The sequence below is a fragment of the Pogoniulus pusillus genome, chromosome 11, assembly GCF_015220805.1.
Source record: "Pogoniulus pusillus isolate bPogPus1 chromosome 11, bPogPus1.pri, whole genome shotgun sequence".
NCBI classification, from domain to species: domain Eukaryota; kingdom Metazoa; phylum Chordata; class Aves; order Piciformes; family Lybiidae; genus Pogoniulus; species Pogoniulus pusillus.
The window spans coordinates 34,522,574-34,548,301 of NC_087274.1; the positions used below are offsets into that span (position 1 = coordinate 34,522,574).

Consider the following 25,728-nt stretch of genomic DNA (forward strand, 5'->3'; position numbering starts at 1 on the left):
TGCTGGGCTAAGGGTTGGCCTGGGTGAGCTTGGAGGGCTCTTCCATCTGGATGTGTAGTGTGAATCTGTTCTCTCTGGATGGCTCTCCTCTGTGAGGTGCACTCACCTGTTGGTTTGCAAAATCAGGTGCACTTCAAGCCCAACCCTTTGACGGGTGCAAACACTCATGGGTGCAGTGTTTCCACCAGCTCCTCTCTCTGCTACAAGATTCAAAGCTGTCCTGAATGTCACAACAGATGCTTACAAACTGTGTCTTAAGAAAGAAAGACAAGTCATAATCTAAAAAGGTATTTTATTGGGCTGCTTATAATGACCAGCAGTGAGGGCAGAGGGATATATTGAGCTCCTGGGAGGGAGTCTGGATGTCTAGACACAGCCATTTCTCAGGTGTCTCAGAAATCAAAATATAAGACATCTTGAGCTTCCCCACCAGGTGTTTGTCCATCCTTGCCTGGGCCAGAGTACATGGCAGCAAGCAGACCATGACCATGCAGCCTAGCACCCCAGACCCAGAGTCTGATCTAGGGAGCTCTGGTTTTGCATGCTAGCTCCCCAGCTTGGTGTCCATCTGCCACTGCTCAGCTTGGGAGATAAATGGGCAGGCACTGAGTTCAGGTTTAGACTTTGTGGCAGTAAATCAGGGGTTATTCCCCTCTTCTGCCCCCTGATGCTTGCCCACCCCAGCCTCTCACCTCCCACCTCTGTGCCTAGTGATGCTCAGCCAGATTCATACTGGAGCAAGCCAGACACCTGGGCACCTGATTCACACTGATTTGCCTAACCTCGCAAATAACCCTGCCCCTCGAACAGGGAGCAAACCATGACCATCTCCTTGGAGTGCACACCTTTGCTTTGCTTTCCCTTCGGCACAGGGCTCTGTCCACCATCGTTAGCAGATATCTTGCACACCAACTGCATTACCAATAAGTTTGCTTACTCCAAGCAAACGTTTCTCAATCTTTTCTCTTTTTTACTTCAATTTGAAGTGAAAAGTACAATACAGGCTCCAAATGCTTTTGCACTTCATGGGCTTCTGATCACTTGAAGAACCCCATGGGCAAGACAGCATCACAAAGCTGAATGCCCGCTGCCTTTCTTGCATTTCCTTCTGATTAGCTGAACTTGCTTCTGATTTATTTCTTCTCTTTATGTGGCACTGAGCTTTTGCTTATTTATTTATATTTATTTGTTAAAAAACAATTAAATAAAACCCTAGTTCTTGTTTCAGTTCTCACTTTCTGTCAGTATTTCTACCCCACGAATGTGCTGCACAGGCAGGAAATTGCCCAGATGGCAGAACTGCAGAGTGGCTTGAACAAAGAAGCAAAGCTGAGTGCTGAAGCATGATTTGGTGCTGTCCAAGCTCTTGCCTACACTGAACACTGGTGCCAGGGCTGCAGGCAGAGGAGTGTGGGCAGAAGAAATAAGAGACAACTCACAGAGGGATTCAGAAGTCCACATCTGTCACTGACAGCTGGCTGGCCTGCTCGGCACCATCTGCAGGGCATCTCTAACTTCTCTTTGGCTCAAAGACTTAATGTTAAGGCAAAAATAGGACACAGTGTAGAAGCTCCATCAAATCTTTGGCACAGTAGCAACAACACAAATTACTGTACACATGAGCTGAGAGGGGAACGTTTCCCAGTTAAGCAAAGGGAAAAGCGTTAATTAAATACTAAAAGGTGGCTGGCTTAACAACAATAGGAAGCATCCTCCTCCTTTTTTTTTTTTGTTTGTTTCTTTTCCTTTTTTCCTTTCTATTCCAGAGATTAAGAAAGTTCCTTGGCCAATCAACATCTTGAAAAGGGGTCTCTGTGAAAACATTGCTTGCAGTCTTCATCTGGATTATGCAACTTTTGCCAAAAACAGATGCAACTCTGTCTGAAACCTCTTCTGAATCTTCCCTTCCTGGTTATTACTCCTGGAAAGAGAAAGAAACCATCAGAAGAGGAACACAGCATGTCCTGGCAGCTCCTTGTGTATATGACTGTCACTGACACATGCTGGGGTGTCCTTGGGGACTGCAGGCTATAGGACCTGCTGCAAGTTGGGATTGCAGAGCAACCACCTGTAGGTGCCCCAGCAGTGGTCAGACCCCCACAGAGCAGAGGGACGGACAAAAAGCAGACAGGGAAGGTTTAGAGAAGAAATGTACCCAGATAATTAGGTGCTGACTCCAGCTGTTACAGCAAAACTTTTTAGAAAGGATGGCAAAGTCCTGCTTTCAACAAGACCTGCAGTTTCAGGGGTCTGTCTGCAGCTTCAGTGTTGGCACCACTCACAGCCTCCTTACACAGGATGCCCAGTGCCAGCCATGGGTTGCATTATGTGGGAACAGTCTCCTTTCTTCTTCTCTCCACCCTTTTCTACTCCAGCCAGGAGTTCCAAAGACAGATTTATGAATCAAGGTGTGCTTTAAAATAATGCTATCAGAACTCTCATGGCTCTTGTATTTGACAAGTGCCCCAATGACCCTGGTGAGTTTGCAGCATCCCAGAGCATTTCAGTCTCTATAAATCAAAGCATTTCTGGAACTGAGTCAGCTCAGTGTTCCAAGGCTTCTCCCGTCTTCTCTACCCACATTTTTCTCCTGCTGTAGATACCTGCCTTCTGTGGAGTGAAACTTGTCCTGTACTACAGTGGGAATGGAGTCTGTGCTGAGATGCTGCTCCCACCATGGAGCAAATACCTGTCCCCAGTCTTCGTGTGCTGTGATTGGGCTGCTTCAACACCTCCTAAAGCAAGAGGGCCTTTGGGGCTGTTGTACAACAGTGGATCCCACAGCTTTTCCCTTTTGTAGGGAAAAGCTTTCAGCTCTGTTCTTTGGGGTACTGATGCTCAGCCTTCCAATGGGCCATTGCAGGGTGTGCAGTGCCCTTGGGGAAGCAGACAGCTGCTGCCACCTCCCTGTCCAGGCTTGGGTGAACTTGTCCCTTAGCCTCACACTCCTACCCTGCTGTTTTGTGTTGCAGAGACACAAGAAAAGAGTACAGGATTGTGCTGTGGTGCTTAGGTAGCCTTGTTTTAAAGTGGGTCTGTTCCCCAGGTACACAGTCTTTCAGCAGGGCAGAGGGAACTTATGCTCAGGTAGATCCAGGGCCCCCTTCCCCGGTGATGCTGCTGTCCCACCGCTCTCCGGTCCAGCTCCTCCCTGGGGCCGTGGGGAAGCAGACTGGCTGGCTGCCCGCTCTCGCCTGCAAGTGCTAGCAGGGAAATGAAGCTATTTTTAAAGAGGAACTGCCGCTAAGTCAGACTGCAGGGAACAAGAGGTTGAACCTCATTATCGGCCCCCCCTCCTCACACAGGACGGGAAGCCATGCAGAGGAATCGCCCTGGGTTTCACTGTGCTGGCTCCCAGCGCCCTGCAATAATCAAGGACAGATGATGGGGAACAGCCAGGATCTGCCATGCGCACCGTGGGCTGGGAGCTGTGGCTTTATCTCGTTGCTCTGTCTAAATAAATCAGAAGTCCTGCTACAGTGTTATCAAAAAAATGTGCTCCAAGTGAATGTTTTCAGTGCACACAAATCAGGCCTGCCACTACCATTTCTCCTCTATAACACAAAATCTGCAGGGCAACGTGCTGCAGGGTGCCCTGCTCTTAACATTTCCAATGGGACTGGGAACTCTGCTGTGACCAAGGCAGCAGCCAGGCAGGGCAGGACACCCCCATGGCTGTTTTATGTAACACAGCAATTACAGACACCATGTGCAGCAGGCTGCGACACACAGAGAGGCTTTTCAGCCTACACATGCTTCTGCAGCATTTAATTACCCCAGAATATGCACAGAGAGAACATTTTAAATTTTGAATTCCTTGTGTCTCTGCGCATCCACACAGGCACAAACCCAAGAAACTAAATTCCATCTGAAAACTTTTATTGAGCTCCAACTGCTCGCCTGCTATTCATAACCCAACTTCCTCTCTCACAAAGAAACCTTTTGCATGGATTGGCCTTTTGCTTTTTTTTTATGTGTGTTTTTTTCTTTTTTCTCTTTTCCCTTCTGCCTCACTAACAGCTGCTCGCAGTGTTGTATCCTGAGTGATGATGAGGTTCTGAAAGTGTTTTTTTGGAACAGATGGCCAGGAGAGAGCTGGGGAATGTGCCAGCAGCGCGCTGGGGACTGCGCCAAGTCCCGCGGAGCCTGAGCGCTGCGGGTTCCAGCTCGCGTGCCTTTCCCCTGCCCTCTGCCCCGAGTGGCGCCAGCAGGACTTCCCAGCTCGCGCTGCGAACATCTGGAGTCTGTGACTGCCAGAAGAGACTGGACGGGGGAGGATGAAGCAAAAAAAACAACCCTCCCCCATCCCTGCCTGCTCCGGCTCAGCTGCCACGGCTGCAGCGATGGTGCTGCCTAACACAAGGGCTAATCGGAAGCTAAGAGGAGAGGGAAAGCGAAGAACAAGAGAAGCCAGCCATGAGAATTCGGCGGTGCAGGGGATTCTTTTCTGTGCTGGGTGCTAGGTGTGCCGTGCAGGGTATTTGTGAGCAGATGGATCCTCCTCTGTGTAGAACAAAGGGCTGTGCTGCCTGGTGGGAAAGTAAGGTCTGCCCGTAGCTCTGTAGGCTGGATCGTAAGGGGCTGTGGGGGATGCAGTGCACAGATCTGTACCCACAGATCCACCAGTCTGCAGGGAGAGCACCCAGCCACACACCCCAAAGCCCTACACTGAGCCATAATGCCACCTTCCTGCTGGGCACCAGAAGTTTGCCTTGGGAACAAAAAGCTCTCAAAAGAGACTGTCAACGGCAAGTTGGACAGCAAATCCTACAAAATTTCAAGACCTTTGGCCACCGAGTGTCATAGCCTGTGCAGGGTACTCCAGAGATGTGGAACCTTGGACTCCCCTTTATCATTCACCTTCTTTCACTGCCACATCCTTAGCACTCCCAGAAAATGCTTTTAGATGCAGCCCAGGGCAGATTCCTCCCTTTTATCAAAACATTCCCAGGACATTCCCCTTGCTGTGGCCCCAGTAGGACTCGGGGCTCTGTTGAAACCCAAATCTCCACTGTGGTGTGACTCCTGCATGCACAGTGAAGTCCAGACCAGTTGCATAACCAAGCAGAAGTTAGCTTCAAAAAATAAAGACTATTATCAGAATTCACCACTCTCCACACAGGTTTTTTTAAAAATTTTTATTTTTCCAAGGAAAAGGCAGTTGAAGCCTTGCAATCGGACACCTCTGGTCAAGTCTCAGTCGCAACAACTAGCATCACTGTGTAACTGAAGTTAGGACTGGGAAGGGGACTATTTCATTTTCCTAATCAAGTTTGAAATGCTATAGTCATGTTTTCTGATTGCAAAGTGGAGGGACAAGGGGTGCGCAGAGGAATAGAAAATTTTCTATTGCAACAGCAAAGGCTGAACAACAACCTAACTTCACAGACAGCAGACAATTTGCTGTCAAAACCAAAGCAAAAGGCGATCCACAGTCCAGAAAGAGCAACATCTGCATCCCCTGCCCGTCGAAACAAACTGCAGTCAGCAATTTTTTTGTGTGAGAAGCTCACGGTGCCTCAGCACATCACAACTGGTGAGCTGAGAAAGCAAGCAGGAGGCAGTGCCTCAACAGAGTGGAGATGGCAGGAGATGAGAGTGCTCTGAACCAGTGGCAGAGCTTTAGGAGCGGAGTCTCTGCTTGGGCTCATTGTGATTTTTTTCAAGAGAGAATAAAAAAGGCAACCCAAAAAACAACAACAAAACTGTAACAATGACCACAAACACTGATAACTCAGAAGAGCTGCTCAGCAGGCAGTGGTTTGGAGCCTTGATTAAAACCACACACTTCTCAGGAGAACATGCCCATGTGAAAATTAACGAAGGCACCGTGATCTGGAGCCAAACCATTGCATCCCAATCCAGTCGCCCACGTGAGATCTCCCAGCAGGGACATCCCTTCACACCACCTGACATCCAGAGCCTGGATATTCCCTGCACAGTCATTCTGGAGTTGTAATTTCCCTCATAATATTTCGCTCCTTCATACTTAGGATGCTGCTGATTTGCTTGACTCAAGGAGAAAGGCGATACCCAGATGAGTCCTCCCCACCCAAGCTTTGCATCCCTTCTTATCTACTGGGAATTACTGATGTTACATAGTGGCACCTACTGGATTTGGCTTCATAGTTAGCCTAAGCAAATGTGACTGAAAACAAACTGGCATCTATCAGCCAGTGGAATCCACATGCTATTGGTCTGCCCCAAATTTGGCCTTTACTAAAGAGCAGAAATGCATTTGTCAGACACTTTCCATACAGAAAAGCAAGGACACAAGGACCCTGCCTGAGGTACAAGGACCAATTTGCTTTTTGGAGGGGGTTTTGGGAAAAGACTTAGTGTGGGTGTCCTTCAGGAATGCAGAGGAAAGGCAGATTTTCTGCTGGTGATGCTGCTTCTGTGGATTGGTGGTGGTCTTTTTGGAGGTGGGATGTGCTGATGTCCCACCAGAGTTTCATTGCTCACAGGATCTGGATGGGGTTGGGACTTTTCTCCACACATCTGCTCCGAGCAAACACCATACATGGAAGGTTTTTAATTGCCTTTTTTTTTTTTCCAATAAGGATAAGCCCAGCCTTATGCCTTACATGTAAAAACCCTGGGATTTGGAGCTGGCTGTAATATGGCTTTGCATTTTCCATCTTTAAATTTGTGTTGGTTTACAAAATCCAAGACAATGAATCTCAGCTCATTGGGCACCCAAGCCTGAACAGCAGCCCAGATACCTGCTGACACCCCAAAAATGAGATTCATCCTCTTTGTCTCTTCCATCTCTACTTGGGGAGGGGACCTAAGACCTAGCTAGCAATCTGCTGACAGCCCAAAAAGGATGTTCATCCTCCTCTTCTAAGAGCATGCTGGAAGTATTTGTTCTGCTTGTGACTGATGTTAAAGATTTTAATTTCTAATGCATCTTGTGGCTGATGGTGTCTTGGAAAGTCTCCTGCTTGCCTTTTGTTTTATGACTGTGATAGTGCAGAGACCCTACTGAACTACAGGTTGGATGTAAGGTACAATTTCTGTACTGCAAGGGTGATCATGCATTGGAACAGGCTGCCCAGGTAGGTGGTGGAGTCACCATCCCTGGAGGTGTTCAAACAAATGAGATGTGGCACTTCAGGACATGGTTTAGTGGTCATGGAGGTGCTAGGTAGAAGGTTGAATTTAATGATCTTAGAGGTCTTTCTAACCTTTATGATTCTATACTGTTCATCACTATTCTTCTTGCCCATTTCATCTTGGCAAGGAGGGCCAAGACCCAACCCTCACCTTGCCCTAGGGTTGGTGGCATCACATGGGTGCTCCTGAGACACCGCTGCCTGGGGCACTACAAATACCCAAATGAAGGCCCAGTTTTGGGAAATGCACAGAAGCTCCCTGTGCACCTCCCATTCCAGCTGGTACCATCAGCTGTGAATGGGCAGTGCTGGGTGAGCCTTGCACTGCTCCAGGGCACAAATACAGGCAGTGACAGTCAGAGGAAGTGACAGGGAGTGTGCCATTGTGTTTATTTATAAACTGAATTGCTGCAGGATGATTTGGTGGGCTAAAGAGGAGGAAGAGTGAGGAAACCTGCCCGAATCAGAAGTAGATATTAATGACACCGGGGAACCAGTCTGCTCCCCAGCTTAGCTGCCCATTCATCCATTAAAACCCTGCTGATTTATTATCCTGCCTGTCGGGTGAGCCCAGAAAGCAGAGGGAAGTTCAATTCAAGTTTACAAAACTCCTTTTGTCATAAAAGCCTGAACAAAGACATCAATCACTCCTTTAATGCCCCCGTGTCACTCTGAGAGGGAAGCTGGCAGAACGCTCTGCTTCCACCTCCCGGCGCTTGACGTTGATTTCATCTAATTGGGGCAGTGTTAAGTAACCCAAAGGAATGCAAAACGCAATTAGACTGAACCTTGTTTCCTCTAGATACCCACACGTCCTGCAGCTCGTACTTCTTACTCGGGTGTTTGTACCTGCACCATCTCCATCAGCTACCTCCGCTGCTGCTGTTGGGTGGGTTTTCTTGGAGATAAGTGTTGCATTAAGCAAAACAGCTAAATACGGGCAGGCCACTGCCTTTGACAGGCTCCAAAAGGCAACCCGAAGTTTGGTTTAACAAAGAACAGCCCTAGGATGGCTCTAATAGGATCAGTCTCGTGTTAAAACACATGATGGGTGACTAATGAGGGGAAGAGCCCAGCACGGAAGACAGGGAGGAGAGAAAAGCTTTAGATTAGAGAGGAATGCAGGATCAGAGAGATGGAGAAGAAACACCAAGAGTGAAAGTCGAGGGATAACAAAATAAGGGAGATTTCAAGAGGCTGAGAAAGGAAGGCAACCACTTTTGATTTTTTCTTTTCTTGATGTTTTTGCCCCTTTCCAAACTTTTGCTGTTATTTGGGGAGCCAGGGGAGGAGGCTGTCACATACCTTCCTTTTTTTAGATCTTCCTTCTGCTTGTAAGGTCCTAGTGCACTGCTCCACGCATTCAGAGAAGCTCATGTTACTGTGGTCAGCGCTGTAATCCAGGTCTGCTAGTCTGGCCAGGGAAAGGATATAGTTACAGGCTATTCTCAAGATGGCCAGTTTGGACAACTTTTGACCATAAGAATAGCAGGGAACCTAGAAAGGGTAACAGGGAAAAAAAAAATTAAAAATGTGACCAGATAAACCCCATATTTTGTGTGAAGCACAACAAAACAACTGCAGGGCATCTCACCAGCAGTTCTGAGCAGGAACTCATATGGCCGTTGCTGGTGGGCAAAGGCCATATGGTCCCAATAGGTCTGTGAGAAACCCCCCCCACCTCACTGAACTCCATAGGGATGAAAGCAGCAAAAAGCCTCTTTATTTCAGCAGGGTAGTTCTGCTTAAAACATGGTGGCAGGATATAGTATCACAGAATGGCTCAGGTTGGAAGGGACCTCAGAGCTCATCTACTCCAACTTCCCCACCACAGGCAGGGACACCTTGCAAAGAGACTCAGCTGCTCAAGGCTTAATCCAACTGCCAGGAGAATCATAGAACTAATCAGGTTGGAAGGGACCACAAGGATCATTCAGTTCCAAGCCCCCTGCTATGGGCAGGGACACCCTGCCCTAGATCAGGTTGCCCACAGCCTCAGCCAGCCTGGCCTTAAACACCTCCAGGGACGGGGCCTCAACTACCTTCCTGGGCAACCCATTCCAGGCTCTCACCACTCTCATGATGAACAACTTCCTCCTCACATCCAGCCTGAACCTACCTATATCCAGTTTTGCTCCATCCCCCCCAGTCCTGTCGCTCCCTGATATCCTGAAAAGTCCCTCCCCAGCTTTTTTGTAGCCCCCTTCAGATACTGAAAGGCCACAAGAAGGTCCCCTGGGAGCCTCCTCTGCTCCAGCCTGCACATCCCCAACTCTTTCAGTCTGTGCTCACAGCAGAGCTGCTGCAGCCTCTGAGCATCCTAGTGGCTCTTCTCTGGACATGCTCCAGCATATCCACATCCTTCTTGTAATGGGGGCCCCAGAACTCGATGCAGTACTTCAGGTGGGGTCTCACCAGAGCAGAGGGGGAGAATCACCTCCCTGGCCCTGCTGGCCACACTTCTCCTGATGCAGCCCAGGCTCTGCTTGGCCCTCCAGGCTGCAAGTGCACACTGCTGGCTCCTGCTGAGCTTCTCATCCAGCAGCAACCCCAAGTCCCTCTCCTCAGGGCTGCTCTCTAGCCTGGCACTGCCCAGCCTGGATTTGTGCTTGGGATTGCCCCAATGCAGATGCAGGACACTGCACTTGGTCTTGTTGAACCTCATGAGCTTGGCTTGTGCCCACCTCTCCAGCCTGTCCAGGTGCCTCTGGATGGATCCCTTCTCTCCAGCATGTCTGCTGCACCACACAGCTTGGTATCATCAGCAAACTTGCTGAGGCTGCACTCAATGCCTCTGTCCATGGCACCCACAAAGATGTACAACAAGACTGGTCACAGGACTGATCCCTGAGAGACTCTGCTTGTCACTGACCTCCGCTTGGACATGAACATGTCTTGAACACCCCCAGGGAAGAGGCATTCACAGCCTCCCTGGGCAGCCTATTACGGAGTTTCACCCTGGTACTGAACACACATCACATACAGGGCATGGGGCAGAGAGGAGAATAACAGCCCTCAGCAACACTCTGCAATCAGGAGCTTTTCCATGGCCCAGGATATCTGCCTTTCAGTTGGCTTCTTGGGGGCCACCAAGTTACTTGTCTTGAGTAACTTACTTCCCATGAGCAGCTTGCAGAGTAAGGCAATAAAGGAGACACAGGCAGATTCCTAACAGTCTGGTGGGTTGGTGCTCAAACAGCACTGGTGACTGCTTTTTGTGCAGAACCATGACACTATTGGAGGAGCACGATCTGGAGGAAGCAATTTCTACAGAATTACCCCATCATGGTACCTTACCTCCCAGAAGAGGCAACACCAGAGCCTGCTCTGGTTGCATCTTATGCAGTTTATTTCTTTACCCTTGAAAACTTAAAGAGCAACGTGCAGCATCCAAACAATTCCAAGTAAACAGCATGTGTTGGAATGCCCAAGCAGCACTCGTGTCCTGCTGCAAGAGGCTAGCTGCTGCCAGCTCCAGCAGAGCCCTTCACACGTGCTTCACTCTAGGCACACAACTTAAGGAGACACCTTCTGAGTCCAACAGGCTTGGGGACCCCAGTCGCTACTTTGAGGAATTGCTAAAGGTCATTGAGCCTTTCCTGCGCAAGAACCCAGAAACCAGAGCTGGACATTTATCTGAAATCCATCCTAGCCACTCAGGCTGCCCATCAGGCTAACTTTTCATACTACATTAATCATTGCAATGCCTCGGTGTCCCTCTACCATCTGCCTCCATACAAGTCTCCATCCTCATCCTTCTAAAGTGTCAGACTCTGCTTAGGATCAGAGATTTTTTAATGCTTCTTGCCATGCTCATTCCTCAGCTTCTCTCTTCTCCATAGAGATACAAAGTCAAGCTCATCCCTGAAGCTATCCCTGGACTTTACATAAAGAAAAATGGGTTCATCCCCTCCACGAATCCCATGGCAGCCATGTGCAGATGCCAAGGGAGGAGCAGAACAGCTCAGGCACATATAGGATTTCCCCAAGTATTCTGCTAGGCTCCAACTAAAGTCAGCTTCATGACCTCAGCTAGATGTGCCTTCCCTGCATTTAGCAACCCATGATAGATCTTTCTTGTCCACAACTTTGGTTTGGTAAGCTCCTGGCAGTTTGGAACACCCAAAATACTGCTTTGCAATTTTCTCCCTAGTCCGGACAAAGCTGCCCTCTCTTTGCTTTAAACCTGGCTCCTACTGTCAGCTCCCCCAGTTCCTGTACTCTAAGATGGGACAACAGGTTTTTATTCACCTTCTCACTGAGATGTTTTTGTCCTCCATCATCTTTTCAGCCTCTTTTCCAGGTCCTTTCAGAGAGCTGTGCGGAAGCTATCCCACACATTTGATGACACTTGCTGATCTTCCTGGATCCTCCCCTAGTTCTTTTGAAGCTGAGAGAATCAGAATACCACACAGTATTCATATTGTGGATGCTCTATTTATTTAATAGGTCCTCAAGTTCTCAGTTCAGTGTAATGTTCCTTTGCTCCTAACTCCTAATTTGTGACCACCACCAGGCAGGGATCTGAGACATCCAGACATCTACAGAAACCCTGAGGTCTCTCTTCTCTGAGGTAATTGTCAGCTCAGAGTCTGTTTTTTACCATAAAGTTGTTGGAACACTGGAACAGGTTGTTCAGGGAGGTGATTGGGGCCCCCATTCCTGGAGATATTCAAGGTGAGGCTGGACAGGGTTCTGGGCAACCTGATCTACTGCAAGATGTCCCTGCTGAGTGAAGGGGGTTAGACTGGATGAGCTTCGGAGGTCCCTTCCAACCCAGACCATTCTGTGATTCTGTGATTTCCTATGTGGAACCTGATAGGTGTTTTCTTACCTGCTTCATGTCACTTTCTCTACATTGTATTATTTCACCACCACATTACTATCTAGTGACTCAGAGTCCTCAGGTCCTCTGTAACTCTGCTTGTCTGTGCTGCCTTTAGCAAATCTGGGTACCCTTTGCTGGAATATTGCCAGCAGACTTCCTATCACACCACTCATCCACCTTGCCAGGGCATTTATCAATCTACTCAGCAGGACAACTCAGACAGGCACAAGGACAGGTGGTGGGACCCCTCATGTCTCTAACTCAACTTATTGGTAAGCTCAGTCAGACTCTTGCCATCCCTGCAGGAATCGTTGCTTTTCCCCTACGTACGCTCCCTTGCCTGTCCACTGATCGCAAATCCAAGTGAATCAATGTCTTCAAATGCTCCTAGGCAGGAGCCCTGCCCTAATACTTAGGAGAACCCAAAGCAGCTACAATTGGTTGGATCATCCTTATCCACAAGCATGTGGGTTTTAATGTTGTTCACCCTACAGGCCCTTTGGCCTGTATGATACAGCTGAGGTGTTCATCAGTATCCAACTTCTCCAGAAACAAGCCAGCAAGCTTCAAAAAGCATTTTTTTTTCACACACATTGTCTGCTCCTGATATCCCTGAGGAAGCAGGGAATCAAAGCTTGGGTTAGAAGGGACCTTTAAAAGTCATCTAGTTCAACCTCTTCCTGCATTAAGAAGGGATATGGCAGAAATCTATTCATTCTCTGGAAATATCCAGTGTCACTGGTGGCAGATGCATGGAGCAGGAACTTCTCTGCTGGTAACACCAACCCAAAAGAGATAGATTGATTTCCATCTCCTTCCTTTTGGAAATAGCATGAGGTGTTCATAGGACTTGAGATGAACCCTGAAAGATGCTCTCTGCAAAGCTGGCAGCTAAGGAGAAGGCACAGTGAAATGCTGCCCCAGCCTCTCCAGAGTGAATCAAGAGAGATAGCTGGAAATGGCTGGTCTGCTGGCTCAAAGAGCCTTTTTTTGCCTCCTCCTAATATGTCTCTAAAAGCTTGTCTGCACTTCTCTTCCAGCATTATGCACTCAGAAGCAATACCTGGCCCCCAAAATGCAATAAACTGAGAGTCACTGAAACAAGAGCTTGGGGCAGCACAAACACCCAAACCTCTTGACATGAATGTAACAAGAACAGTGATCCCACATCAAACAGCAGCCAAGACAGACCAAAGCAAGATGGAAACTACTGTGGAAGTTCAGTGAAATGTGGGAATAATTTCTGAATTAGAGCAAAAGGGAAGTTAAATGGAGTGGAAGGAAAATATACCACAGAATCCTTGAGGCTGATGCACAGACACTGACCAGCTACAATACAAGAAGGCAGGCTCACATCTTCGCCCCTCATCTGTTTTGCTTTTTCTTTTGTGTTTATTTTTATTTAGAAAAAAAAAAGGAACCAATCCCAAAAATGTTTTGTAGGACGTTTGCTACAAATACCAAGAAAGATCACAGTGTTAATAGAGCTGACTAATCCCCAAGGCTGGGATTACACAACAGTTTTCCCACAGGCTACAGCAAAATCCAAACAGGAGCTGCCCCATACATCCACAGGAAGAGGTTCACCTTGAGCTCAGATACCAGCACGATGGGTGTGGGGTACCAGCATCAGCAGATAAGAGTTTCTGCCATGGAAACACTGCTAGAAAAAGTGTTTTGTAGGAACCCTCCCTGTCTTGGCTCAGCTCCTGCCATTTTAATGCTTCCTTTTGAACTAAACATGGGAAATTGAGAGAGGAATGAGCCACTTAGTTCTGATCCAGACCTAAGGCTTCCCCAAGCAGAGAGGGAGTGGGAGAGCAAGGAAAGTGGACTACGGTTTTATCCTTCTTTAACATGAAGCCAGCAGGAAGATATGATAGATTTGCACAAAGCAGAGTAAAAGGTGTCAGTGCACACTTGCATGACAAGAAATCTTCAAAACTCAATCCAAACCAGCATGAGTGTCTTTGAAATGGGAGAAATGTCTGATGCCAGTGTGGCCACACAGGTGTAGCCCTCCCAACTCTCATGGGGTCTGTGCTACACAGACTGTCAGCAGGAGGTGATGCCAGCAAACATCCACCACCATTCCGGTGAGAATTGAGCCCCTTCCTCCTGTCACCTCCTTTCTTATCATGCCTGAGTGGAACAGACATCAGTACTTTGGTGGGAGAACTGCAAAGACTGGAGCCAAGCAAGTCCATTGCTCTCTAACCAGGAGAGGTCAAGTTTCTGCACAGTTAATGAAGTTATTTCCCTTCTCTGCAGCTCAGCACCTCTCCTGCACCATAGCAGTGACTGAAAGGAAAGAGCTGAAGCTGCAAACTAACACTGCTCTGGAGGGTGCAGCTGTCTGCTAGAAAGGAAAGGACACTGGCACCATCTTTGGCTTTAAGAGATTAGCACAACAGTGGGCTGGGACCAGCAGGAAAGAGAGCTTCAGATGTTCATTGATTGTGTCTACAAAACGCTCTGCAGAGTCTCATGGGTCTTATCAGTGATCCCTAGCCTGGCAGGGGATGAAGCAATGCAAGATGAATACTCTTGAGACATATTTCTGTGCAAAAGAGCCCTTCTTTTGCAGGAAGACAGGATGAGATGTGACTGAACAGGTATTTTCCATTCCTGAGGTCTGTAATTCAGAGGCAGCACCCTTGGAAGACCAAAGATGTGCCTGTTGAAGTACATGGGAAATCTGCTGCACACTTGACCAGAGTAGTGCTTGGTCCACAGCTAGCCCTCTCAAAGAAGCAGCACACTGCTGCAGCTCCTTTGATGGTCACTGTCATCCACTAAAGACATGGTTTTGGCATTAATTCTTACTCAGGGCATAGAAGAGGAGGCTGTCAGATGACACTGGGGAATAACTGGAGAAAAAAAAGGCTGAGAGGGGACAACAACCACCCCTGACATATGAGGATGCAGGCTGTGTTTGCCATGATGGGTCTGTAAGGAACAATCAGGATCATCCCATGGACTTCAGGAGCATTAAGCCAGTTCACACCACTAAGTTTCTGGCTGGATAGATATCTGTCCCTCCTGTCCTTATCAGTAAGAAACAATTTCTGTCAACACTCTCTGGATCTGAACAGGTAATGACTGTAAAGCCAAGTCCACTCTACTTTTACTGCATGAAAGTAAGGACACTGTAGCATGCTGGAGGTCCAAGCCTCTCTGTTATCATGCCAGAAATGGGACTTAGTAGCAAAGACTTGCACAGATTCCCCCCACGTTGTAGTGGAAGGCCTGTAGACCCGAAAATAGGCTTATTTATGCCTTGCCCTGCCTGGACATGTTTTTCTGCCCATAACCAGAGGTAAACACATAAAATGAGCACAAAGGGGCACAATAGGTCTGGTGCCATAAACTCTGACCTGCCCAGGACCCCTGATTGTGTAAGGTGGTTGTGTAAGCCCCCACATGCCCAGCTCGTGCCTGCCTAGTGTAAGGCCTGTGTGATTCCCATATTTGGAAGGTCCAGGCCTCTGGCTTTTCCCTATTATGGTATGGTTGGCTAACTGCCAAGCTGATTGGTCATTCTAGTGGCCAAGGGGCCATTAATGTCAGTCCACATTTACTAAATGGGGGTACACAGGTAAAGAAAGTGCTCAGGCTCCCCCGCATTGCTCACTCACTCTCATTATTATGCGTGCACACCCAGCGTTACATTGTGCTGGGACCATACAGCATCCTGCCTCTGCACCTGAAGGTCCTGCCTAAGAATCCCTGAACAGAGCATCCAGAAGAAGTCAGGAGAACAAGTTCAGAGATGGTCCTTTCCTCAGAAGCCGGGAAGATTCCGGCCTCAAAGTCCACAGACAAATAGTTCCCTGAAGATTGGACACTTGTCATAGGCTGTGACGTAGCCCCGGAGGGTTTGTAAGTAAATGCTTTAATGAATTTGTAAGTAAGTGCTTTAATGCCACTGTAATTTCTATTGTCTCCTGCCATACAGCAGAAAGAGCTTTAGCCCACCTTACTGGGCAAGCAGCATATTGACCCCAAGTGGCATTAAGCCAAGGGGAAAGTCCTCTCTCTGTTTATTGTTTGAATATTTGCTAGTTATTAACAAGTTACTGTTTGAGATATTCCTATAATGTCTTCTATGACCCCCAACAGTGATTGGGGGTGGTGAGAGTTCAGAATATTGAAGTTAACTAATTATATATTTTTATTGAATATCATCTCACACCAATTAATTTCTCCCCTCTGCCACAATTGGCGTAGGTGGCAGAATACCCCTCTGTGACAGCACACATAAAGGTCAGTCAGGGCACAAGCAGGTCCCCATGGAACAGCAGGGAAGATGAGATGGCTCCAAGGTAGAGAAATGTCCATGTTTGTGCTGCAGCACAGGCTAAGTCCTCCTGACAGGTCTTCCACAGCTTGCCCTAAGAACTGCTCAATTCAACTCTCTGTCCATTCATCTGCCTTATTACTATGCTAGAGTTTGCTAAAACCCATCAAGGCCATCCCAAGGAGAGCATTTGTCTGCCTCTTCACTTTACCTGGACACGGCGCAACTGCCAAAATTCTTTCCAGAAGGCTCATATAAATGTCCAGTGCTTAACAGTTCTGGCTTCTGTACTTCCCTCCTTCCACCCTGGGGGCAGTCATACTTTTCCCAGGGTTCAGGCTCCTCGGGCTGGGGCAGTGGGACCGCTGGTGGTCCCTGCTCATCCATCCTGAGCTCTCTCTGACCATCCCAAAGTATTCCCAGACCTGTTGTCTGGAAAGGCATTGGAAGAGGCAAGACACTGTGAATGCCCCATCACTGGAAATGTTCAAGGCCAGATTGGATGGGGCTTAGAGCAAGCTGCTCCAGTGAGAGGTGTGCCTGCCCACAGGAGTGGGCTGGGCTAGACAGTCTTTAATCTTCTCTTAAACTAAAATCATTCTGTGATGCTATGAGTAATAGCTGCAACGAGCCAAAGGTCACTGTCTACTGATGTGTTACCCTGGGCAGATGCTTGCTAAATGTTTGGAGACAGCCTTTTTCTTTTCTCCCAGTTGCAGAGGGCAGGTGAGCACTGATGGCCCTTCCGCACTGGCTGACTCTAGCCCATTGCCTGCTTGGTCTGTTCACACACCCCAGCAAGAGGTTTGGCTTCCCTGCCCTGCTCCTGACAGCCACATGTCCTGAGTCCTTGCAACATCTCAGGTGGGATGAAGATGATTCAGATAGCTGTAGGGTGAAAAAGTCCACAGGCGTTGTTGGGACATCTTTCACAGTCTCACCAGCCCCCTCCAGTGCAGTGGGTGGATCTGGTGGCGCAGCAACAGCACTGTGGCAGCTGTCTGCTTCCATGGAGTGCCTGAATTTAGGACCAAGGAGAACCAGGGTGTGTGGTTCAGACCCACCAAATGACTTGCAGCTACCAGACAGGCAACTTTCAGCCTGTTAGACTACTCCCATTTGCAGCAGCAGAGCTCCAGTCCCCAGATACCCACCTCTTGCCCAGTGCACAGCTGGAAAGAGCTTCTAACGATGGCTCCTCAATGCCACTGGTGCTCACTACACTTTGGGGCAGTACAGCAAGGGTTTGAACCTAGCAAGGGCCAGATCCTGTTCTGTGGATAAATGGCATCATTCTCAGGGGAGTTCTTTTGGAAAAAGGCCCCATAGAATGCTTTGGGTTGGAAGGGACCTTTAAAGGTCACCACTGCAGTCAGCACAGATGTCTTTAACTAGACCAGGCTGCTCAGAGCCTCGTCTAGTCTGGCCTTAAATGTTTCCAGGGATGGTGTATCTACCACCTCTCTGGGCAACCTGGGCCAGTGTTTCATCAACCACACTGTAACAAATTTCTTGCTTCTATCCAGCCTAATTTTTCCTCTTTTAGTTTACCCCATCATGACCCCTTGTCCTGTCACAACAGGTCCTGATCAAAAGTCTGTCTTCATCTTTCTTATATGCCCTTTTAAGTACTGAAAAGCTGCAATAAGGTCTCCCTAGAGCCCTAATCTACACTGAACAGTCTCAACTTTCTCACTTTCTCAACCTGTCCTCACTGCAAAGGTGTCCCAGCCCCCTCACTATTGTGGGTCCACTCCAGGTTACTATGAGAGGTCCCTGTCTGTCCTGTGCTGAGGACTCCAGAGCTGGACACAGTGCTTCAGGTGGGGTCTCACCAGAGTGGAACAGAGGACCATCTGTGGATACTATGGTGTCAGATGCTCTGCAAAGCTCTCTTCTGGCCAGCAATAGGCACTTATTTCCTACCATGGGTGTGGGAGGATTTCGTTTCTCTGCCAGCAGCCTGCAGCCCTGGTGACCGGGCAGCCCTATGCTAGCAAAGCAACCACAGCAGCTTGAAAGAAATCTTCATCCCTGTCTTGCCACCAGCAGCAAAGCATCCAGCCAGGGACCAAACCTAACTTCAAAATGCCAACAAGAACAAAAACAGCAGCACTCAGGCAGGAGCAGTAGTCTTGACTTTGGTCCCTAGGGTGGGTCCATGCTGTCCAATAACCCAGCTCCCCGCTCCCTCCCAGCTCCTGGCTCACTCATCCCTCACATTGCAAAACCATGAGTTCACTCCTTGGAGCAAAGGCACTGGCTTCCTCCAAACAAAACTTAGGTGTGGTGAGGGGTGAGTTCACCCCACTGCTCTATTCCAAGGGGCAATCTGGTTAATGCCACCCCAGGCCTGGCTCTGCTCCACTTTAGACAGTCCCTCTGAACTATGCCTCAGGTGTTCTGCACGCTCAAGGCCTCCTGCACATCCTCAGTGTGTGCAACACACTCCCCAATATCATGCATGAAAAGCATCACACTGCTGAGCAGCAGAAAAGCTCTTCTCTTAATGCAGACATTTTGAATCACCTCCCAAAACAGGAACCATGCAGAGGACTGCTGAAGTATGACAGCAGTAACTCTAAATCTAGAAAATCTCCTCCAGAAGGGGCCACCTTCAAGAACTAGAGTTGCATAGAGTTGATGCATTGTAGAATGGTTTGGGCTGGAAGGTGCCTTTAAAACAGTCACCTAGTCCAACCCCCCTGCAGTGAGCAGGGACATCTTTAACTAGACCAGGTTGCTCAGAACTGCATCACAACAAGCCCCACTAAAGTCTGTCCCCAGCTCTCTCATGGACTCCTTCCAGTACTGAAAGGCTGCAATAAGATCTCTGCTCAGCCTTCTCATCTCCAGGCCGAATAACCCCAGCATTCAGCACATCCTCACAGCAGAGGGCTTCCATCCCTGTCATTATTTTGTGGTCTCCCTCTTCACCCATTTCAACACCTCCATGTTTTTTCTGTGCTGAGGACTCCAGAGCTGGAGCAGTACTCCAAGTGAGGGTCTCACCACAGCAAAGAGATAGAATCACCAATCTTGACCTGCTGGTCACATTTATTTTGATGCAGGCAAAAACACAGCTGGCTGCTGGGGTATGAACACATATGATCATGTCCAGCTCTTCATCTACGAGTGCCCCTAAGCCCTTCTGCACAGGGCTGGGTAGCTATCAGTTGCATCTCTGAAGTTCAATGAGTTCAGTTCACTGGGGAACTGGACAATCTCCATCGGAGCTAAGGGCATGACACCAGCCCAAGTCTGGCCTTGGTGATTTAGTCATCAGCAACTGCTGATGTCACAGCATTTTCTGCTGCCGTGTTGTCACTGCTTAGACCCAAAAGCTGCCCTGGTCTCAAAGCCAGTTGTGAGGAGCACAGCACAGCCCTCCCACTGAATGTGCACCTCTGCATCCCACTGCCAACTGGGTGCAGGCTGAGGTGCATCTCTTTGCGGTCACACATGATATGGGGCAAAGCAGATGCAGGTCAGGGGCAAAAGGGCTGGGAGGGCTGTGCTACAGGGTACCATGTGTCCAACCTTCCCACCACTGGGTCAAAAGAACTGCAGAGTGGATTAAGGCAGGGAGCAGTCAGGACTCAAAGCAGACCCTTTCTTCCAGTTTCAGCAGGAGCTGTAAGAAAACCCAGAGGTTAACTGGGGGTTGCTGCAGAAGGCAAAGCCAACTCCTCCAGACAAGAGTGGCATTTGCAGCAGAGCACAACATCAGTTAGACAGTGACCAAGGGAGCAAGCCAGCCCCATTCTTGGTGATGCACTGACATTGTTTTTATATTTATCTTTCTGTCTGGTTTCTCCCTTATTTTCTCTCCCTTTGCACTGCTCCAAGCCAGTATTTTGTCATCTTCTTTAGCTGTCCAGCCACAGTGCTACTCTGCTTGGCCCAACTCAGGCTCTAAATAACTGCAAGTGTCCCTGCAGACCAGCTGGCAGCACTGAGATGCTCCAGGCAGCACCCTGCTGCTTAGCCACAGCCTGCTGTGGTGGTACCACACACTACTGAGCATTGTGTGGCTCTAGCTCTTCCAAAGCCCATCATTGTCTCTCCAACTGCTACTGCGGAGCAGGACCAAACCTTCCTACCCAGCTGTCAGCCCCTGAGACATCAGCAGGTGATGGAGGAAAGCTCTCAGTCTACACACCACACAGTGAGGACAGGCCAGCATTACTGGTTGCATATGGTTGCAGAGGTGACAAACCACAGCTACCTTGCAATGCATATTGTGATGCATCTCCAGAAAGGTCTCAGCCTCCACTGGCTTGTGGCTAAAACACTACTCAAGTTGCACCATTAATGCAGGCATTAAGCACCATCTTCTCCAGGCCAGCGCCTCAGCTTCAAATCTGGTGGCTAAGTCCATGTGGTAATAAAAGTTAAGACAGCAGGATCAGTTCAGCCTCACACTGGGGAGGTGCTGGAGTAAGAGACTCATGATGCTAAAAGACAAAAATGGATCTAGGGTTGCTCTGAAGGTGGTGGCAGCATTGTTGCATCTTGTTTCCTCTGAATAGTTAGACTGATTCATGAACTGGAGCACTCACCAGTACAAGGGCCCTTCAGATTGAGGAGGAGATGAGCATGGGTTCTTGTGAACTCAATGTGTGCCTCTGTATCAGGAATGTTCAGGTTCATTGGCCATCCACAATGGCAAGGACAGCAATAGTACAATCTGTCAGGTCACTTTTCGCGGGGACGCTGCTGGGCGCTGCAAGAACCAACTGATCAGCACCTGTCAGGGCATCCACGGGCAGGAGATCAGTACTCCAGGTAGGAGCTGCCCAGTCATGGAGATGGTAGCAGCACCGGGAGGGTCACCCAGGAAGGCAGCAGCAGAGGGAAAGCAAAAGTATAGCAGAAGTGTCGCCAGCATCTGGAAGTGTTTGAGAGCAGGCGAGTGTTTTCAGGGAACTACATGGCCAGCCTCACAAGTCCACTGTCACAGTGCAGAGACATCTTGTGGGACTGAGGGTGGGAAATTTCTTCCAGACAGACTAGCTGAAGGATTAAGAGGAAAGGGCCATGCCTCAGCACATCTTCAGTTCTGCTTCAGTATTAAGGCCCCATGGGGAAAGTAGCAACTCAATAAAAACAGAGGTAGAGAAATTCTTGTTCGTTGTGGCCATAACACCAAGGAGCAAGCACAATGACAATGACATGCCTCTCCAACAGCTGGCACCTTCCTGAAGCCAGCAGCTCCCTGTCTACCTGCCACCTTGGAGAGGGCCCTGGTCTCAGGGACAAGCCATGGACAGCCAAGTGCTGAGGGACATGGCTGGATTAGGCTCTCCTGTGCAAAGTCTGTGGTCAGCTATTCCTCCACCAAGAACTGGGGGAAAAAGAATCCCTACATCACTTCCTGCCATCTGGAGAGCTGGCTGACACCAGTCAGAACATGTGTGCCATATGGACACAGCTGTGGTGTGCAAAGGCACAACTGCCAGCCCATCTGCCCCACATGCTCCCTGCCAGCTGCTCAACCTTGGTGGGCTGCTGAGGCAAAAAAGGTGTCCTACAGAGAAGCATGGTTTCCTTTTCCTCCTCCTTGGGTGTGGATGGCCTCCCCACAGTGTGGCTGTGGTGTGGCTGATCCTGCAAGCATTGGGGTTTATCTCACATGTGCCAGAAGGGATGAGCATCTCCAAACAGGATGGTGGAAGGGACAACATCCGCATGGGTATTGGGTACCAGTGGCTGAGCAGGGCTCCTAACTCTAGTGGCTCTGCATCCAGCACCCAAGCTCATCCCACAGGAGCACAGGGCCGGGGTGGCACTCTCCTCACCCACCTGTCTGTGGGGAGAGATCGGTTTCAGTGCCTTAGAAAAGTCCTCCCAGCTGCTTAATAGTCTGACACTATTGATGACAAGGAGCAGACAAAGAGCTAGTTGAGGAACAAGAAGTGAACCAAGGCCTGCTTTGACGGTGCACAAGAGATGTCCTCCTGCACTAGGTGATGGCCTTGTGTACACTCAGGGCTGCAACAAGATGGCACTCACCCGAGGCAAGGTAGAGCCTCCCTGCTGCATCTGCCTCTACAAAAACATCTGTCCACATGGCCACTTTGCAGCCCTGCTGGCCAAGATGTGACAGAGAGCAACATCCTCTCCTCTGACTGCAGCTGATCCTCACAGATCTCTCTGCCAGTGCTGGTGTGAGTGATTTGAGTGACAAGCCAGTGACGTGTGTGCATGCAATGAAGCTGACTGTCACCTGATGTCACATACAGCATCAAGCATGCCGCTGGCAGCCCAACAAGAAATGAATCCAAATGTCATCCAATGATGGTCAGGACAGCCAGCCCACCCCTCAGCAAATTGCTAGGAAGCTCACACAGCAGATGCTGCCTGCAGAATAAGTCCTTTCTGTAGAGCTCTGTCAGCACAGTTCTGTGCTGACCCTAGGGATTGGCTTCCATGAGAAGAAAGGACAGCAACTTGTTCTCCAAACTCTTTGGGCTCCCAACTGAGTCCAGGGCTGAAAAGATTTATGGAGACAGGGCCAAGGCCAGGAATCTGAGGCTTTTCAAGAGTTGCCCATTTCCCCAAAGAGTGTGGCTTTAATTTGTTGTTTGCCTGACTTCTGCTTGAGGCTCAGCCTAGAACAAGATTGCTAGTGATTTGGGAAATCACTGCTACTTCTCTTTGCGGTTTTAGTGGTGTAGATGTCTGTCCACAGAGAGTTAGTCTGACACTTCCAGGCTGGTTACACAGTTGCTTAACAACCAAGATATGGAAGCAGTTTACAGACAAGTACATGAGGTTTGGAGTTTTTGTCCAAAGGGACATCCTCTCAGCACTGGAAGGACAGCATCCAGCACAAGCTGGATTAACACAATTATAACAGAAGCTGTCAGATCCCACCACCACGCAGTGATTAAAATTACTCTAGTTTAGATGATCACTAGCTTCTCCCTGACAAACAGTTTGACTCTCAGCCTGCACTTCCTATCGAGATAGGGGCTGGAAGTCTGCTTGCAGATGACTGAGAAGGACAAAGTTTCAGGGTGCATCTACTCAACAGACTGGTTATTGGGAAGTGCTGCAGACATCCCACTTAAGATGGGAACAAGCAGAGCTCATCTAAGCAGGAAACAAGATTGAACGCATACACACTTGGGGAATGGCCTGGGTAAGTAATGTCTGAAAGATGGTAGCCAAAAGCCCAAGTGTGTGAGACCCTTGCAAACAGAGTGTGCTACTCTCACAGGGCTGGAGGCACCATCCTGGGAGAGATGGTTTTCAGTGTCTCTCACTGACACATCTGCAGCTCCAAGCTCTGTGCATTTCCTCCTTCCTACTCACCTGGAATAGTCTCATCTGAATTTACTGCAAAGGCAGTGAAGCTGGGACATCTGGGCTTGTGCAAGTGTGACAGCACATGTCCCTCTGTCACCAAGTTGTGACAGGCTGCTCACACACACAGAGAAGCACAGGGCTGAGTACAGAGGCTAGGGCACAGATCCACCCTTGTGCGGATGGACCTTGTGGCTTCACCTTCCAAATGTTGGGGAAGTGATAAAGAGATTTTGTCCAAAACTACATTTTCCTTCCAGAAACTCTACTCTGCCAGCAAAACCAGGTCTATTATCCTCCAGAGTTGACCATGAGTATTTTCAAGACCTTTTACCAAGAAAGCTCTGCACCATACGGAGTACTGTAAATGTAATGGGAAACTTCACTGGCAGGGGATCATGACTTAACTCGAGTATCCCATGCAGATGTAGGGCACAGAAAATTTCAGAGGTGGTTTCAGGAGCCCCAAGGGCCCTGAAGAATCAGGCACCATACAAAAAGCCAACAGGAGCATGCTACTGTACAAACTACCAGTGATCCATTTGAGACAGTCCACCCCAACAGGACAGTGCCTAAGTACACGTGCTCTTCATCCTAGAGCATCGCCCATCTCACAGCTTATCCAAGTGCCTTTCTCCACCCTGTGCGTTCACTTCCAGCACTCTTGGGTTGTTCAGCTGGAGGTGAGCAGAGGGGAAGTTTCCCCCAGGACTCGGGGCGGGGGAAAGGTGTGCGGGAGGGAAGTCGAAAATTTTCTAAATGCAAGCAAATGAGAAGCCCTTATTTATTTATTTGTTTATCTGGAGGGTTAACACAGTTCTAAGGGTTGGTACTTCCAGGAATTTTGAGACGACTTCCCCTCCTGTCAGGCGGCCACCACAGCCTCTCGCCTTCGTGACCTCCCCTGGCTCCGGCAGAGCGGCGCTCCCCAAGCCCCGCGCACCCCTCGGCGCCCCTCAGGCAGTCCCGTAGGCAGCAATTTGCAAAGCGGTCGCCGGCGCCACCCCCCGACCCTCCCCGTCGCCTGTCCGCGGAGCCGCCGCCGCTCCCGGCGGGGCCCCAAGGCGCCGGCCAGCGGCAGGTACCTGCTTCCGCAGCGCCTCGAAGGCGGCGCTGATGGTGTGGACGCGGGTCCGTTCGCGGGCGTTGGCCAGCAGCCGCCGCGTCTGCTGCAGGGCTTTGATCTCCGGAGAGACGCCGGACGCCTCGCCCAGCCGCGGGCGCGGGGAGGCAGCGGGCGGCGGCGGGCGGGCAGAGGGGAGCGGCGGCGCGGCGGGGCAGGCGCTGCGCGGCTCCCAGGCGGGCGACGGCGCGGCGGGGCGCGGGGGGGGCCCGCGGAGCCCAGTCCGCCTCCCGCTCAGCACTTTCAGTTCCACGCGGAATCCCCCGCAGCGCTGCTTGCGCCGCAGTCGCCGCAGCCCCCCGAGCTCAGCAGAGCAGAGGCGCGGCCAGGTCTCGCCCTCCGCCAGCGGCGTGCTCCGCATGGCGCGGGGCGCTACGCGGGTGCGCTCAGCAGCGGCTGATCCGCCGCTCCGTCACCGCCGCCCCGCTGCCGCCGCCGCCCATCTGGGCCCGCTAGGCTGCGGCGAACAGTGGGAGCCCCGGTGGCCAGGTCTCTCTCTCCGTGCGTGCGGCCGCTTGCCTGCCCGCGGCTCGGCTCCGCGCCGCCTGCCCCTCGCCGCTGGAGCCGGCCCGTCGCGCAGATGAGCGGCTTTAAAGAAACAGGAAGGCTGGGTTCAGCTTTTTTTTTTTTCTTTTTTTTTTTTTTTTTTCCCAAAACAGCTGTGCTGCCAATCTCCTTTGTTCATTCCCTACCCCACCCCCCCCCCTTATTCTCGCCCCCCCCCCCCCGCCTTCCCTTCCCTTCCCTTCCCTTCCCTTCCCTCCCACCCCACTCCCACTTCTTTAATCTCCCTCTTCGATGCGATGGAAGAGAAATCCTGTCCCCCGGAGACTCCGAGACGCATCGTGTGCCCCAACCCCCCTGCCTCCCCGAGGAAATCGGTGATTTGCTTTGGTTTCCACTCCTCCTTCATCCCGCTTCTCCCCTGGTTTTCCCTCATCGAGATTCTATTCTGCGAGGTGGGGAGTGCCTGACTTCATGTTGCATTCCTAAACGTGCCCAGCAGCTGTGAGGACCCCCATGTGGGATTCCCTGGGGTAGCCGGGAA

The 25,728-nt window shown here is 49.9% G+C and overlaps 1 protein-coding gene across 1 annotated transcript; it reads right to left on the reverse strand.

Annotated features, from left to right (window-relative positions):
• Positions 1-275: 275 nt before the first annotated feature.
• Positions 276-25,321, reverse strand: ATOH8 (atonal bHLH transcription factor 8). Its single transcript, XM_064151721.1, has 3 exons — positions 24,643-25,321; positions 8,424-8,615; positions 276-1,921 (listed from the first exon to the last, which is right to left on the reverse strand). Exons 1-3 carry the CDS (start codon positions 25,039-25,041, stop codon positions 1,916-1,918), a joined length of 597 nt encoding a protein of 198 aa, XP_064007791.1. The 5' UTR covers positions 25,042-25,321; the 3' UTR covers positions 276-1,915.
• Positions 25,322-25,728: the final 407 nt, after the last annotated feature.

Bases quoted from the DNA above. Each gene is read 5' to 3' on its own strand.
- ATOH8 (XM_064151721.1), bottom strand. From the start codon at position 25,041: ATGCGGAGCACGCCGCTGGCGGAGGGCGAGACCTGGCCGCGCCTCTGC. The intron at 8,616-24,642 runs GTACCTGCCGCT...TACCCTTTCTAG, and splicing joins TCGAGGCGCTGCGGAAGCAG to GTTCCCTGCTATTCTTATGG.